Here is a 17,298-nt window from a genome sequence, read left to right as displayed (position 1 = left end):
TACTTTACGGAAACCTTTAAACCCTTTCCTCTATGCCAAAAACTAAGAACCTACAACTTCTTAAACAAACTCGCGAACTAATTGATGATAAAAGTGAAGAATTTCTTTCGATCACAAATACATGTAAAGGAGAAGCTTACTCGACTTCATCAAGAACATTCGGGTAGTGTACACACAATTTTGTTTAAAATTGATTGTTGGGCTCATATATTTAAAAAATAAACTAATAACAAAACTTTATGTAATATAAACATTAAGTTTGAATTATTAAAAAGAACAAAATATGTAAAATAGCTGTAAACAAATATAATTGAAGAAAATATATTAGTTTATAAAAAATAAAGAAAAATAAACAAAGTGATAAATATAGAGTATAACTAACTAATATAATTTATAATGACTTTTTTCATGTTCACAGCATAGATAATAAAATCGAATATAACCGATCACTATAGTATCACAAACTCAAACAACCACGCATCTAATTTAATGATTTAACATTCATAACAATTTTATTTATCAGTTTTTTAAATTAAATAATAAAGAATTTACAAAAAAAAGTTAAACAATAAAAAAAATATAATCGCGTTTTAACGCGGGTCAAAGATCTAGTTTGGATTTTAAGATAAGCTTTATAAATTCTGGTCTATATAAGTTCACTCTTTATCGTTCAAAATAGTTAAGCTTATGAAAGATACAAAATGTTCAACACAAAATGTTCCAAGCAAGCTTACTCATTAGGACAATGAATCAATGATCAGCATGAAGAATGTTGTTTTACTGATGAACAACTACTGACACAGTTCCAGCTACAGCTCTATCAGTTTCTACAACTACCACATTATTAGAAACCTCTGTCACTGCACTCGCAACAACCTTTCCAGACCGAACCAAAAACGAATGCTGGTAATGGTTTATCCGGTTAGGGAATACCAAGACATGTGAAAAGTCAACGACCCATCTTGTCCCATTCCCAGAAACCTTTGACTTCCCTACCGTTGACTTCAACATCATCCCTGATACATTGTTCTGATCAATCACAACTTGATCAATCTCACGAAACTTTCCTCTCACTTTCACGATCGGGAAATTTTTTCTCGACGTACTGCTGAACATGTTGTTGACGATGTTTAGACCTGAGATCTTCCCGTGTACCGATTTCAAGACGATGTCCGCATCTCCTATGAAGAGACCGTTTGTGACATGGACGTGAACAGGATCTTCAATGACTATACCTGTGTAGTCAAGGTAACAATTGTCTATCCTCGTTAAACGCGCCTTCACTAAAATGCCGATCCCACCGAACCATGTTGCTTTGTTGTAGCAATGCACTCCCGTGACCATGTTTGCCTCTCCTCTCAAGGAGATACCGATCCCAGCGGAGAAGATCACTACATCGGTAATGGCGTTATCGGTGCTCGAGAGGTCGATTCCTGTCCCGGAGAACGATGGTTCTTGTTTGTCTCCCCCTACTGTCGAGTGTTGTCCCAAGAAGGAGTTTGAAATGTATGTCTCGTGGCCTCCCTTGACGTTGATCCCCTGTGTTGTGAAATGGAGGAAGTAGCAATCGGTTATACGGATACGAGCTGAGTTTATTACCAAAATGCCCCCTCCTCTGAAGCTTGAGTCGAATAGAATGTCTCGAAAGGTCACGTCCTCGAAGAAGATCCCGGAGCGTGGAGGGACGAGTTCGATAATATGCCGGTTACCAGGAAACACGTTCGATGCTCGGAATGTCCCACCTTTTACCTGAATTGTAAAATATTTATTTGGTAAAATATTAATTTTTTTTACTAATTTTATATTTTTGACCAGAATTATAAAACGACTAGTAGCTGAAAGAAGAAAACGCAACTAGGAAACAAACAGAAACAAAACTACCACAAAACATGACTAATATAAGATTGGGGATGATAATTAGGGATGGACACAATTACTTGTTACCCGTCCGGAAAAAAAAAATCTAACTGAAAAATTCAAAAAGCCATACACCAATTTAGGTAAAAAAAACCTGTAGCATAGTCTTATGACTAAACTAAAGTTCGTAGACCAAAAACACGCTATTGCTAATGTCATATATCTTTTGTTTTTTGTAAAATGCTTAAGCAAAGACTTCAGATTTAATCTCAGGGACTAACCACTAGATTTCCACCGCCGGAGGAAGGGAATCTGAGAGGTTTCCCGATCTTGTAATGGCCACCTTGGAGATCAATAACCATACCTCCTAGATCAGCTACATGTGGCATCATGTGAAGCCCGGATTGCAACTTGAAAGCGTCGGTTAAAGCTTCAAGTATTGCGTCACTACTGTCTAGTCTACCTGTCGGATCAGCTCCATAACCAATCGGGTATATCACCTTCCCCATCTGTACAAACCAATCTCATAATTAAACTCACAATTTAAAAACACGTATATGTATGTATATACCATTTGTAGAAGCTTACTATTTTGGGAAAGTGAGAAGAAGATGACAATGGCGGGAGAGTGGGAATGATCGCGAGTCTTTCTTGGATTCTGTCTTGGTATTCGGAAAGCTTTGTCATATCTCTTCTTCTGAAGGATAATGTCTCTTTAAACTTCATTGAAACTGTGAGGAGAAATAGTAACAAGCAAACAAAGCAACTGAGTCTCATTTTTTTTTGTCCTCTAATCCTCTTCTTGAGAGAGATAGTGAGATAGAGAGATTGGTTACGAAGAAGCGCACGTTACTATATTGTTACACTTTTATTAAGAGGAGCGCACGTTGATCTTCACATCTGTTTGTGCTTCTCTGGCGCCAGAGGTTTATTATCTTGACTAGGATTAGATTAAGGTTTATTTGTTATAAACTATGAAGATTTTCCAAAATAATGCATCACTTATAAGAATAAAGTACTTCCATTTCTGGCCATGTTTGTTTTATGCTAAGAAAAATATATATCGTTATATGTCCAAGTCTTGAGGTGAAGAACACAGGAAGACTGGGATTATCCTTTGGTTCGATCTGCGTTTGTTTCTCGCTGAGATTATGATCAGGGGCGAATATGGACACAATGCTATTGAAAATTGGTCTTCACTCCCGAAATTTTTGGAGGTTTATCAAATAGGTACATTATCCCTAAAATTATAAAAATATCTGTTATTTCTTTATCAAAATCTTTTAAAAATGTTTATAGCATACGAAATCGCAGTTCCGACCTAGATTATGATATGGTTCTGTTGAAAAAGATTCAGATTCTGGCCGGACCAATGAAATAGGCTAAAGAAAGTTTGTTTATAAAGGTTGTTGAGGGGGAATCAGTTATGTCAATTGCACGATAAATAGAGAGCTGAATAAACTAATGAAAAACATGTTAAATGAAGAGTTGAAAAATAAACAATCATTTTTGTAGTTACTACAATTAAATAACATATATGGAATATGATTTTGAGTCAAGGGTTGTGTCCGTAACATGTGATAGTCTCTTAAGGTTTTTAGAAACCATTTCTTGTTGTGGAAGTTAACAAATAACGTGAAAGTGAAATATGTTCTCTAATTTTCAGATGTTTCTCTGCTTTGAATATGTAGACCTACCGACAGGGCGGACGTACGTTGTTACCAACGGGGTCACGTGCCCCCGATTCATTTTTTATTTTCTTTAACTAATCCTATGATAATAGTTTATAACTGACTCAAATCTTATGGTAGTGCCCCCAACTAACTCAATTTCTATGATGGTGCCCCCAACTATAAACTCTCCTAGATCCGCCACTATAGTGGCTACCGTGCTCTTCAATTTTAACTAATTCTCACCGGATGGAGTTCTCAGTTCCTGGGGAGAACAGCTTAAAAGGTTGATGTGTTTGCATCTATATCTCATCTTTTTTACCGTGTGCTAATTCAGCATTTGCTTTAAGAGTTAGCTTCGTTAACTGATATACTAACTCTTATCTGGTATGTTTTTGCAGCTTTTACATTTATTAGATTTGTATGACCAATTTGATTATGAAACTCTTATAAACTATTGAATTATATTAAATTTATATATCTTATAATTATTTAACGAAAAATAGTTTTATTTATTATTCAGATGAAATTTTTGCTTTATTTCACTCATGTCAAATTAATTTCGAGGCATGTATTTTTTTAACTAACTTAATTTATTTCCTCTAAATTGGTTTTCATTGACCGAGAAAATTTTCAGATTTTATTTTCTCAAATGAACAAGGATCTCAACATCATCAGGAAAATATGTACTCAATCGGAATACCGTCGTGTTTCTCCAAAGTATCAAAGAGTCTGTATGTTTCAGGATTCAATTTCCCAATTATGTCAGTTTAGTTACTTGATAAGTGTGTGTTCATGTGAAGTTTACAGGGATATAGCTGGACCTTCCAACCATGAAAATTCTCAGTAAGGATCCCAAGAAAAGAATCTCTTGTTAAAGCTTTACAAACCAAATACATTGCAATACATTTACTAGTTACTTGCAAACCTTCACAAAAATAAAAAAACATTTGCTTTCATTGAGAGTTGAACTCAAGACCTCCCGCTTACTAAACGGGTGCTCTAACCAACTGAGCTATGAAAGCGTTTTGATTACATAAAATTAATAATCTTAATTATATCTACACAGAATCAACACTTGAAAACAAAGGATAACGATCTTTGTCTCCCCCCCACTCTCCTAAACCCATTTCAGTTTCGGAACAATGGCTTCTCCGGTCTCTCTTCACTACCTGATCAACACCTTCATCTCCAAACCTCAGGTTCTTTAATCTCTCTCTCTATGTATTCTGTTCTTGTCTTTATCCTATAATTGTCTAAGTTCCTCATATTTTTACCGTCCGGACAAAAGGGTTTCTGCAACGGAACTGTCTCAGCGCCAAGACCCAGAAGCAATTTCGCAAGAGAGAGACAAAACAGTGTAAAACCCATCAGAGTTGCTTCTCTCGAGACACAACCTTTCCCTCTGTTTCAGTCCCCTCCTTCCGAAGAATCCTCCTCGTCCGAGGTAAGGATGAAACAGTATCTTAAGAAGGTTCATATGAGTTCGAAAAAGGTTGTAACTTTAGAGCTTGTTGTGACTAGTTGGAGGCAGCAGATCCTGATTTCTACAAAATTGGATATGTTCGAAGAGTGAGAGCTTATGGAGTTGAGTTTAAGGAAGGCCCTGATGGTTTTGGTGTCTATGCTTCTAAAGATATTGAACCTCGTCGTCGTGCTAGAGTCAGTCTTCTTCTTAGTTCTAAAGTTCACAACTTTATAGATTCTTTATTGTTTTTCTTTTTAATCTTGTGTCAGGTGATAATGGAGATTCCTCATGAGTTGATGATAACAATCAGACAGAAACACCCTTGGATGTTTTTCCCTGACATTGTTCCTATTGGTCATCCCATTTTCGATATCATCAACTCAACTGATCCTGAGGTTACAACAAAGTTGCATATTGCTTTTGGTTTCATGATTTATTCTGTAACTTAAGTTTATTCTGGTTTGTGTGTTTACAGAGAGACTGGGATCTCAGGTTAGCGTGTCTTCTGCTATTCTCATTTGATCGGGAAGATCATTTCTGGCGTCTCTATGGAGATTTTCTGCCTGCTGCTGATGAGTGTAGCAGCTTGCTTCTAGCTACTGAGGTTTGATTGAGTCTAATCATTGTTTTTAAACTGATTCCTTTGAGGTATGCACTGGTGATATCTTACTTCTCAGTGTTTTCTTTGCTATAGGAAGACCTTGCGGAGCTTCAAGATCCTGAACTTGTTTCAACTATTAGACAACAACAGCAACGAGTCCTTGAATTTTGGGAAAAGAATTGGGTAAACATTATCTCAGACAACATTCTGTTATGTCTGTTTTATGTTTTTGTTCATTGACATATACTGTGTTTCGAAAAAACAGCATTCAGGTGTTCCTCTCAAGATCAAAAGGCTTGCTGAAGATGCAGAAAGGTTTATATGGGCGGTTAGTATCGCGCAGACAAGATGCATTAGTATGAAAACAAGGGTCGGTGCCTTGGTTCAAGACTTGAACATGATGATTCCTTATGCTGGTAAGTGTTATTATTATTAATAATAAGTGGTACGCTCTCACGGTTCTAAGCGGGTTGAACATCTTCTCTGCAGACATGCTAAACCATTCCTTCGAACCAAACTGTTTCCTACATTGGCGCCCCAAAGATCGTATCCTTGAGGTTATGTCAAATGCTGGTCAGGCAATTAAGAAAGGCGAAGAGGCAAGGGACGCAAAAACAATAGCTTTATCTATTGCAGGATTTCAAGTTTAATGCTTTTTTTTTGCAGATGACCATTAACTACATGCCAGGCCAGAAAAACAATATGCTTATGGAAAGATATGGCTTCTCAACTCCTGTGGTAATGCTTTTTTTTTTTACTGTTTTCACTTAGTAAGTTTGCTTGTTTATGCAATGTTGTATGTCTCTGATGCAGAATCCGTGGGATGCTATACCCTTCTCTGGAGATTCTCGTATCCATTTGAATTCTTTTTTATCTGTCTTCAACATTTTTGGTCTTCCAGAAGATTATTACCATGATAGTAAGCTTGTTACTTTAGTTTCCGCACTCTATTGGAGAAATGAGGAGCAATGTTGTTTACTTATTGTGTTGACGCTATGTGGCAGGCGAGTTATCAGGAGATGATTCTTTTGTTGATGGAGCTGTTATAGCTGCAGCAAGGACACTGCCCATTTGGTCAGACATAGATCTTCCTCCAATTCCGAGTGCCGAGAGAAAAGCGGTTAAAGAGTTGCAAGATGAATGTAGAAAGATGCTTGCTGAATATCCCACAACCTCAGAGCAAGACCAGAAATTGCTAGGTATGATATACATAACCATTAAAGTTTGATGCTTTACAGCATAAAGATCAATGATCTTCCTTGGTTTTGTAAACAGATTCACTGTCGGAAGCAAGGACAACGTTTGCAACAGCGGTTAAGTATAGAATGCACAGGAAGATGTTCATTGGAAAGATCATCAAGGCACTTGACATTTATCAAGAACGGTTACTGTTTTGATCAAATGGATTCTTTAGCGGTGGATTCATACTTGGTCCTCACTCCATTTTGAGCTATTTGGAAACTGTACCATGAAACTGAAAGATTGTGTTTTATTGTTTCGTTTAAGCTTATGCATCTGTATGGAACATTTAGTTTTAATGTTTTAGATTGATATAATTGCATAAACCAATCACAACTGTTTTTCAGTTTTGGGTTGTTCTTAGTGACTTTGAATTAGCCAACAAACGCACTGGAGCTATGCATTGGCTCTTTTGTGGTCTTCAGCTGGTGGTTACAAATAAAAACAACTTGGATGGACTAGTACTGAGACTCACTCAAAAATATCCCCTTAAGCATTGAAAGGTTTATCATTCGAAATTATTAGCAAGGTAGACGCAGATTCATGTGATTTGGATTGTGCAAACCACAACTGAGTGAAACGAACTCTAGTGCTGAAGCAAAAGAGAACAAGCTCTACGAAAAAAAAGTAGATGAAAAGCTTTTACAAGGGAAGAACAAACAAAACAAGCACTTGAGATGGCTCCAGGGGAAGATACTTCTTTTCTGAAGACTTCAAAGATCACTCAATAACTAATCCCGATCTTCATCTGCATTACATCAGAAAAGCAATAGAAAAGCTTGAAATGTTCATTATTCAAAATCATCTGTGTATGCAAACTTATTCATCAAAACAAGAAGTGTAATATACCAAACTCTGCAACACCCTCACGCTCAATAAATAGAGAAAATGTAGAACTCTACCTAAAACCAAGTACACCTACAATTCGATTCTAGTTTCTGCGGTATCCTATAGTGCAAAAGTATTACTCGCACGTTGCAGCCTGATCTCATTCTCGAACCAAAGAAAATATCCAAAGCATCTATCTTTCCGCTTATTACGAGCTTGTATTACAAACAATATGTTGCTCAAAGTATCTAATTTTTCATAAACAAAACTTTTTTTCTAAAAAAGATCAAACCTTTGAGTTTAAACAAAGAACAACAAAACCATAAAAACGAAATGAAGCGGCCTAAAACTTTCTTGTGGGTCAGAACCTGTGATTATTTTAATGAATACATTGGAAAACATGAATCAAGACGATAGACCCATCAAGTAATAAACCCCGAAAAGACAGAGACTTTCAAGAAAAACAGAGAGACATACCAAAGTAACGGCGCTCATTGGCAGCTCTGGCCTTATCGAGCATGACCTCGAGATCTTCCTTAAGCTTAACATCCCATTTCACGAGCTGGTTCGCGAACACAGCACCGAGCCCCATACCCACCACATGCTCCCACGGATCTATCACCATTTCAAACAATCCCTTTTTCAACAAAAACATAATCCAATCGGAATCTAATTTGGATTCGGATTCGTGGACTTACGGCGCATGTAAGGGAGCTTGCGGAGAGCGTTGGAGTACATCTGGGTACCGAGACCCAGCAAAGCTCCCACCATCGTCGCACTCAGAGCCATCCTCCTTTCTTCTTTTTCGATCTTCTGAAATTTGTTGAATTTGTGATTTTTTACTTTAGTCGAAGAGTCCGTCTCTGATCTCTTCCGCTTAAGTGATTACTCGGGCCTGACGGCGTTGGGCCCCCCACATAAAGGCTACTTTTGTGTTCAAATGGGCTTTCGTCCGCTATGATTGGTCCTTATCTGCATCTACCAAGATTGGAGCCTAAGGCCTAAGGGCCTTAAACCTAAAGAATATGTATATAAAAGAGAATAGGCCCAATTTTATGGTTTGACTATTTTCAAAAAATCATTTTTTGTATAAAAATCATATTCGACTATCTTACAATTCTTTTTTTATAAGCAAGCTATCATAAATTCAATTTTGGTTAAAAGATAACTAATGAGAAACACGTAATTTTATTTTCTTTAAGAATTTAAATGTAGGCAAATAGTGGTAATTAAAAACGACAAATCATGCCCTTTGAGAAGTCTGTCTTTTAGCTTTAATGCTTGTTGGATATATATTGGCCGGTAATAATAGGTATCATAAATTATTTACTTGTTGATAATGGTATGACTTTGGCGTTTTAGCACATGTCGATGAGAGGTTTACTTGGGTCCAATCCACGCGCTGCAGCCCATATTCACATTTATGTTCCTTCCTTTCACTATTATCCGTTTCTCTGTGACGTCTGCAAGTCAAAATAATACAGAAAGAGAAATATTAGGAGAGGGACCATAGAAGTTACGTATTTGTAAACACTAATAATGTCATTAAAACCTTAAGTTATATGAATATTCGACCAAACCATATCCTTAGTAAACATCTATCTTATTAAAACAGAAACATTTTGTTGGACCTAACATTTATTTTGTAAGTTTTTAAATTAAATACACTTTTATATTTTATAATGAAACCTACATTAAATCACTAATGTTCATTTCTTTATAGTACTATCCGTATTTCCAAACAATATACTTATTTTTTATACTACTATCAATGTTTCCAAACAATATATTTTATATACTACTATCAACGTTTCCAAACAATACAATAATTAATCTTAATTATTTTATATCCATCATTTTCTCTTTAAAATTTCGTAGAAACGTCATAATTTCATAAATTACAAAATAATAAACTTTAAAGTTGGATTATAAGATTACAAATTATGAAACTATTACAATTTTAATCAAATTAGATTACATATCGGTCATCCATCAGTTCAATCGGTTAGTCTCGGGTTTTAGTAACTTTTTAATATGAATATTTTAAAAAACTAAATTGAATTGTTAGATCTCCGGATTAACCAGTATAATCACAATCGGGTTGAGTTTAAAAACGCTGATTTAAATGCAAAAATATTTTAAATACACACTTTTTAAAAATTAACAAAATATTTGTTAAGTTATTAATGAAATTTTTCATCGTAAAATATTCCGCGCTTCTAAAACGCGGATCAAGATCTAGTATCCTTAGTAAAACCCTTCCCTGCATAGGAATGTTTTCCTGCTCTAGTTATGGACTCAGTGTTTTGTTTAATTCTAGTAATCTTTTATAAAAAAATTTCATCAATCCTCTGTTTGCTAAGATTCAATTAAAAATTTTGGAAAAGAAAAAATTAAAATTTTGTAAAAGAAAAATAAATAAACATAAAGGCAGCCGCAAGGAACAAGACAAAGAAGAACAGGTGTACAATAAAAGACAGAGAGTAGAACAGAAAGCGACTCGACTCGCCGACTCATTGAAAGTGAGAGACAGAGAGACATTTGGAGAAACAAATTCTACTTTCTTCTTCTTCTTCTTCTTCTTCTTCTTCATTCTCTGACTCTCGACTCAGATCCAGTACTGAAGAAGTGAATATCACTCACCATCATGGTCAAAGACAGAGAGCAAAACTCTAATAAGGAGAAGAAGCTCCTCGTCAGCCTCATATGGAACTTCTCCACCGAGCTCAAGCTCATCCTCATGGCGTTACTCGTTATATTCACTCTAGCCACTCTCTTACCTTTCATACCTTCCTCATTCTCACTCTCCGCCTCCGACTTCCGCTTCTGCATCTCACGCTTGTCCTCCGTCAACACCACCACCACAACCCCAACAAAACTCTCACCCGAAAACAACACAACCACGGAGCTAGTCCTAGACCGAGTTTTAGATAACGGCGTTATCAAACGGACGTTTACCGGCTACGGCTCAGCAGCTTACAACTTCGTATCGATGAGCGCTTACAGAGGCGGCGTCAACACTTTCGCCGTCATCGGCCTATCCTCCAAACCCCTCCACGTGTACTCCCATCCTTCTTACCGCTGCGAGTGGGTCCCTCTCGACCCGACTCACGACCCGGTTTCCACAACCGGGTCTAAAATCCTAACCGACTGGGGATACGGACGGATCTACACAACCGTCGTCGTCAACTGCACTTTCCCATCAACCACCACCCCCGTCGGAGGTAACCTCATCCTCCACGCCACCACCGGAGATCCATCCCTAAACCTCACCGACTCCATCCCCGTCCTAACGGAGCCACCAAACTCCGTCGACCTCACCCTCTACACCTCCTCAACCAAGAAGAAGCAGTACGACTACCTCTACTGCGGCTCGTCTCTCTACGGGAACCTGAGCCCGCAACGTGTCAGAGAATGGATCGCGTACCACGCGAGGTTCTTCGGAGAACGGTCGCATTTCGTGCTCCACGACGCCGGAGGGATCCACGGGGATGTGTTCGAGGTTCTGAGGCCGTGGATCGAGCTAGGGAGAGTGACGGTGCATGATATAAGGGGGCAGGAGCGGTTCGATGGGTATTATCATAACCAGTTCATGGTCGTGAATGATTGCTTGCATAGGTATAGGTTCGCGGCCAAGTGGATGTTCTTCTTTGATGTCGATGAGTTTATGTATGTTCCGGAGAAGGAGACGATCTCGTCGGTTATGGAATCTTTGGAGGAATATTCTCAGTTTACTATTGAGCAGATGCCGATGAGTAGTAAGATTTGTTACTCCGGTGATGGTCCTGCGAGAACTTACAGGTAAAAAATTATTATCTTACAGTAATTCAGATTAACTGGATTTTGATTGTTCAGACAGAACAAGCTGTTATTAGATGACTCTGGTCTTTTTTGTTTCTCGTGATGTTGTCGGTTTAATGATTGACACTTTAACTAAAACCCATGTGTTGAGTAACGTTAGAATAATAAAAGCACAAGTCTTTGATTGGCCTTTTCGAATTATAATATAGATCACAGAACAAGTAGGCGGCATCTGATTCTGTCAACACTTGGCCTGTAAAAGTCTTTGTGCATTCTGTATTAGTCTCTTATGTCGGTTGCTTCTCTTTCACATCACATGATTTGATGTCTAAATACTAATTTATGTTTTTTATGTTCCAGGAACTGGGGATTTGAGAAAATGGCATATAGAGACGTCAAGAAAGTTCCAAGACGGGACCGCAAATACGCGGTCCAGCCGAGTAATGTATTTGCGACGGGTGTCCACATGTCTCAGAACTTACAAGGGAAAACATACCACAAGGCCGAGGGCAAGATCCGTTACTTTCACTACCACGGCTCCATCTCTCAGCGCCGTGAGCCTTGCCGTCACCTTTTCAACGACTCTCGAGTTGTTTTCGAGAACAATCCTTATGTGTTGGACACTACGATCCGCGATGTTGGCCTCGCTGTCAAAACTTTCGAGATGAGAACGATCGGTAACCGGTTGCTTAGGACACGGCAATGAGAATATAAAGAAAAAATGGATTAGTGAATGTATTCATCTCTAGAAAAGAATTATTAGAAACTTAATCAAAGATGGGGCTGATGTTTTACTTTATTGTTTTATTTTGGGTATTCTTTTATTATATTGTATCATAACTTGGATATGGATGGATTCATAAATACAGCTTAAAACTCGGTATATGTTGTGCATGGATAGGAAAATGTCTCTTTTAAGTATATAAACTAGTGAGGATAATTATGATGATGGACATCGCTGTCGTTTGTCGACATGATTAAACGGACGAATAAAGCTAGTAGGATGCATTAACGAAAATTAATACTGTATAGTTTTGTGTATTAGTTATCGACAAAAGAAGATAGCTTTTTACTTTTGGAGGTGAGGAGCGTTAGGCTTTTCTTGACGACCACCGAATGGGCCTTACTGTGCAGATCCCACTTAAAATAGAACATTTGGGATCCACTTTTCGTGATTACAGGTCAGATAAAGGTTTTTTTTCTTACCTCTATCTTATTAAAACAGAAACATTACAAATTCTTCTAGGTGGATTTTTAAAGATGGACCTCATATATTTAAATTAAATATCTCATTCTTTATATATAATATGTATCATACTCTAACTTTGCATTGATGTATTTCCTTAAATACAGTTCTTCTTTTTGTCCATATTTCATATATGATTTTAACATTTATTACATGTCGATTTAAATAAGATATATATTAAGAATACTAAAAATATTAATCGTTCTATAATTACCCTATACAATTCATTTTAAATTGATCAGTATACTTTTATTGGCCATATTAATTTTATTAGTACGAATAACATTAGGTAGATAAGTCATAGACACATACATAAAGATATGACTATTCTTATAACTATGTTGAGCCTAATCTACTTTCTAAAACAAATAACACATAGCTTCATATATTGTATAGAATATAGTAATATTGTATAGTATTATATTTATACAGTAATACTAAAAACAAACCAAACTGAAATATAATATATATCAAAAATGCTTTGAACCATTACACACAAAATATATTAGACATCAGAGATCAAATTCATTTTGAAATTACGTAATAATTATTTTAAAAAATTAAATTTCGCAATATACAAAAAAACATAAGTTTTATATAAAATTTTGTGTTACAATAAAAAGACACAACTCGCGATTGCAAAATGTTATTTTTACATACGAAAGACAGTTTTGATATTGTTCTTTAAACACAAAATTGAATATACAAACTCGATACTACATAAAACTAAATAATATAGAATACATTCTAAAAATAAAACCCGTGCGGGTGTGCATATGTTTATATAATATATAAATATATTATGTTATACATATTTTCATATAAATAACATCCCAATGTAAGTTTATATGAAAATGTTGAAAATACAAACTATGTAGCACTATATATTTAAAATAATATAGAAAAATTTACTTTACGTTATCATAAAATTTAAAAATCAAATTTAGTAATTAAACACATTGCTTATTTAAACACATAGTACACATTGTTATTTATCAAAATTTTATATTAATACACATTGCGATCATGTATAACATTTAGTAAAAACAAAGATAAAAAAAAATTGACTCCCGTTCAGTCGAGCGGGTCATGATCTAGTGTGGTGTTAAATCACCGATAAATATGTTTGGACCCACAATTATTTTCTTAACGATCCATTTTCAAATAGATTAAAACGTGGTAATCATTTTCGTTAGATTTCTTCCTCCAGGTTTGGTTGGTAGATATATTTCATGACGGTCTGAGAAAGGTTGAAATTGCTATGCCAGAATATTTATATTTTGGTGTCTGAAAAGCCCAGCCCTATGTAGTAAGAGCATCTGCATCGGCGTCCCTGATTTGATCTTTAAAGAGAAGGGATCCACAAAAACACTAGGACCGAGGTGAAAAATTGTTATATAAGCAACGTCTTTACTGGTCTTTCCTGCTTCGTCCTTTGATGCGTCATGCGTCCTTTGCTTTTTTGATTTTAAGGACTCAAAATCGTGCCAGCAATAATGATGGTCTAACAGTGCCGGTCTTGAGTTTTGAAAGACCAGAAGCGAAAAAAAAAATTGGCCGCTTTTCGTATAAAAAAACTTGAACATATATATAAAAAAACCAATGTCAAACAAAAATATAGATATTCTATAGTATCTAAGAGATGGAAATACATTATTCTTCAAAAATAATTCTTCTTGCAGTCTTATTAGCAAACTCATTCATCAAACTTGTGTAGTCTAATTTTTTAGCCATCTTCCTTTCAATCGATATAATCGCCAAACCATTTAATCTCTCCTGTGACATACTTGACCGTAGATAAGATTTCATGAGTTTTAACTACGAAAAGCTTCTTTCTGCCGATGCAACTGAAGCAGGAATTGTCATCATTATGCGATATGCAGTCCATGTGTTTGGATAACAAGTATCCACCTTCTTAAGAAAATCCAATACCTCAGCCGTCTTCTGAATATTTGTTGATAAACTCCCTCTTAAGAGCTTTATCTCCATAAATAATTCATTACTATCAATATCAGAATGATTACCATGCTTGAGAAAAACTTCAAGGTTGACACAAGAAACCATCAACTCATCATCATTTGTCAACTGCATCTTCTTCAGATCAAACAAAAATCCAAAAGTTTTTTCATAACTTTGGAGCTGATCAAACCTTTTTTCGAAAGAAACCAAACTCTGGTCCACAATTTTGATGAAGTAATTGATTCTGAAGTTCTCTTCTGCTGTAAATATCACATCTTCATCATCTTTTCTAGGCTCTTCATCATGATATTGCTTCTTTTTAATGAACCGCTTTGCTTTCACAGAGAATACATGATCGATTTCCGTAGCAATAGCAATCTTTTCAGCTTCTACTTTTGCTGCTTGGAAGCCTGTTTCTCTATAGTCTTTAAAAAAGAAATAAGACCTTTCACTTGAGCAATAGCAACATCAATATCCATATCTTTTGACTGTAGAATCTTGCTCACTTTGTTAACAACAAACAAAAGCTCATACCAAATAATCATTCCAATCAAAAACTCAAAGCTTCCAATCCCATAAGTTTCACTCATTGCAAGAGACTCAGCTTCACTTTTATTTCCTGGATTTGCACTGTTTTCAGCCAAGTAAATCAAAGCCTCTTGTATTTTTGGAGCCTGAAACCGTATTGCTTTAACACTTTTGACGAGGCTTTCCCAACGAGTTTGTGATAATGGTTTTACCGTAAAACCATTCACAATCTCTCTAAAAACGTCACAGTTGTTTGTAAACAAACGATAGATGCGCTGAATGATTCCAAAAAATGATGTTGCTATCAATGATGAGGAAGCGATATCAGAAAGTACAAGATTCAGACTATGACAACCACATGGTGTGTAGGCAGCCCTGGGATTAACTTCAAGCAACCTGTTTTGTACTCCTTTAACTTTTCCTTTCATGTTTGATCCATTATCATAACCTTGCCCTCTAATGTCATCTATACTCAGTCCAAGACTATGCAACGCATCTTGAAGGGCGTCAAAAAGCCCTTCTCCTGTTTTGTCTTTCACTTCCAAGAATGTTAAAAAAAATTCTTCAACCTTTGGAGAAGTCTCAGAAATATCCACACATCGAATAACCATGGACATTTGTTCCCGATGACTGATATCAGGAGTGGTGTCAAGAATAACTGAAAAATACTTTGCATACCGAATCTTCTTTAATATCATTTGTTTGATCTCATTCCCAAGCATATCTATCAACTCATTCTGAATCCTGTGACTGAGATAATGATAATGAGTTTCACGCTTCTCGATCCGTCTAACGTGCTCTTTCATCACTGGATCAAAATCTGCAAATACTTCAACCATGCCCAAGAAATTCCCATTACCATCTATATAGATCTTATCACTACTTCCACGAAACGCAACATTTTGTTTGGCAAGAACTTTTACCAATGCAATTATCCTCAGCAACACATCTCTCCAGTGTTTTTTTCTCTTTGTTTAGCTCTTCTTGAATATGCTTATCAATTGTCTGATTCTTTTGTAATCTCTCTTCCAACTCCAACCATTGAATCATGCATGTGATATGCTTATGACCCTTTTCATGTTCCTTAAGTAGTTTCGAGACATTTCTCCAATCATCAGACCCAGTAGTCGCCAACAAATTCGTAAGTTTGTCTTGCCTAAACAACTTACAGCAAAAACAAAAGATTTTATCTTTCACTTTGGAGTAAAGTAACCATCGCCGATCTTGCTTCTCTCCATTCATTATTTTTCTGGTATAAGACGAATGGGAAAAACATCTGCCTAGATGATCTCTTAGAAAGTGATAATCAATTGAAGGTCTTGCCACTGGACCTTTTTCAACCATAAAATCTCTCATTCTTTTATCAACTTTTCCCCAACTTTCCGGATCATTTATATCTCTATCTATCTGATACTCTTTAACACCAAAAGCTTTATCCTCTTCATTCTCATTCTCATTCTCATCAAACTCATGTTCACTGCTATGCTCACCACTGTTTTCAACTTGATCATGATCAAACCCACTAGCTTCCTTGCTACTTTTATCATTCTCTTCCTCTACAGATTCATCGGGTGGAGAAGGTTTAGATTTTTTAACATACCTTAATATGGAACCAGCCATTGAATTTGTTAATGCTTCTTGCCTCTTCTTTTCTCTTATTTTTGCTGCGCCTCCCTTCTCATTCTTTATTCTCTTGGAAGATATTGAACTAGAAAAAATACATGTAAATAACTATCCCGTTATACAAAATTAAGATACAGCAAACAGAAGATAATAACTTGGTGAACATATAACAAATCTGAATCGTTGCTGATCTAAGTTTTTCAAATCACAATTCAGAGAAACCAATGAAGAAGAAAAATAACAAACGATGTGATGATTGTGAACTAGCCGCTTATTAGGTTTTTCTTTTTTGTTTTTTGTTTTTCTCTTTTAGATTACTTCAATAATAGATAATTACTCTTTATTAATTAATTACTAAGTAAAAATATTTGATTTCCTTATTTACAGAAAGCATAAAAGAAATATTCCTTAAATAAAAATATTTTCGGAAATAACCAGAAAAAAAACATTGGTATCTGTGGGTTTCGAACCCGGGTAT

General features: G+C 36.0%; 5 protein-coding genes and 1 non-coding gene across 6 annotated transcripts; 2 read left to right on the top strand and 4 right to left on the bottom strand.

Moving 5' to 3' along the window:
* Positions 1 to 777: 777 nt before the first annotated feature.
* Positions 778 to 2,634, bottom strand: LOC108821799 (polygalacturonase QRT3-like). The gene is made up of 3 exons (XM_018594793.1): positions 2,446 to 2,634; positions 2,139 to 2,366; positions 778 to 1,749 (listed from the first exon to the last, which is right to left on the bottom strand). The coding sequence occupies exons 1-3, from the start codon at positions 2,632 to 2,634 to the stop codon at positions 778 to 780; spliced, it is 1,389 nt and encodes a 462-aa protein (XP_018450295.1).
* A 1,844-nt stretch (positions 2,635 to 4,478) lies between these two features.
* On the bottom strand, positions 4,479 to 4,552 carry TRNAT-AGU (transfer RNA threonine (anticodon AGU)). Its single transcript has one exon. It is a non-coding gene; the product is annotated as a tRNA-Thr (tRNA).
* A 29-nt stretch (positions 4,553 to 4,581) lies between these two features.
* Positions 4,582 to 7,165, top strand: LOC108818700 (protein PLASTID TRANSCRIPTIONALLY ACTIVE 14). The gene is made up of 12 exons (XM_018591623.2): positions 4,582 to 4,729; positions 4,819 to 4,974; positions 5,052 to 5,189; positions 5,265 to 5,390; positions 5,471 to 5,599; positions 5,690 to 5,779; positions 5,862 to 6,012; positions 6,086 to 6,195; positions 6,263 to 6,334; positions 6,410 to 6,515; positions 6,601 to 6,795; positions 6,872 to 7,165. Exons 1-12 carry the CDS (start codon positions 4,673 to 4,675, stop codon positions 6,991 to 6,993), a joined length of 1,452 nt encoding a protein of 483 aa, XP_018447125.1. The 5' UTR covers positions 4,582 to 4,672; the 3' UTR covers positions 6,994 to 7,165.
* Positions 7,166 to 7,300: 135 nt separating this feature from the next.
* Positions 7,301 to 8,549, bottom strand: LOC108818701 (uncharacterized). The gene is made up of 3 exons (XM_018591624.2): positions 8,362 to 8,549; positions 8,141 to 8,278; positions 7,301 to 7,583 (listed from the first exon to the last, which is right to left on the bottom strand). Exons 1-3 carry the CDS (start codon positions 8,450 to 8,452, stop codon positions 7,567 to 7,569), a joined length of 246 nt encoding a protein of 81 aa, XP_018447126.1. The 5' UTR covers positions 8,453 to 8,549; the 3' UTR covers positions 7,301 to 7,566.
* Positions 8,550 to 10,164: 1,615 nt separating this feature from the next.
* LOC108823053 (galactan beta-1,4-galactosyltransferase GALS3) lies at positions 10,165 to 12,347 on the top strand. The gene is made up of 2 exons (XM_018596280.2): positions 10,165 to 11,464; positions 11,825 to 12,347. Exons 1-2 carry the CDS (start codon positions 10,311 to 10,313, stop codon positions 12,168 to 12,170), a joined length of 1,500 nt encoding a protein of 499 aa, XP_018451782.1. The 5' UTR covers positions 10,165 to 10,310; the 3' UTR covers positions 12,171 to 12,347.
* Positions 12,348 to 14,528: 2,181 nt separating this feature from the next.
* Positions 14,529 to 16,817, bottom strand: LOC108820014 (uncharacterized). The gene is made up of 5 exons (XM_056992851.1): positions 16,521 to 16,817; positions 16,121 to 16,361; positions 15,115 to 16,017; positions 14,877 to 15,004; positions 14,529 to 14,804 (listed from the first exon to the last, which is right to left on the bottom strand). The coding sequence occupies exons 1-5, from the start codon at positions 16,815 to 16,817 to the stop codon at positions 14,529 to 14,531; spliced, it is 1,845 nt and encodes a 614-aa protein (XP_056848831.1).
* Between the last annotated feature and the right edge of the window lie 481 nt (positions 16,818 to 17,298).

Source organism: Raphanus sativus, chromosome 8, assembly GCF_000801105.2.
Source record: "Raphanus sativus cultivar WK10039 chromosome 8, ASM80110v3, whole genome shotgun sequence".
Classification (NCBI taxonomy): Eukaryota; Viridiplantae; Streptophyta; class Magnoliopsida; order Brassicales; family Brassicaceae; genus Raphanus; species Raphanus sativus.
The sequence above is the reverse complement of the archived record's forward strand: the minus strand, read 5'-3'. Positions and strand labels throughout refer to the sequence as shown.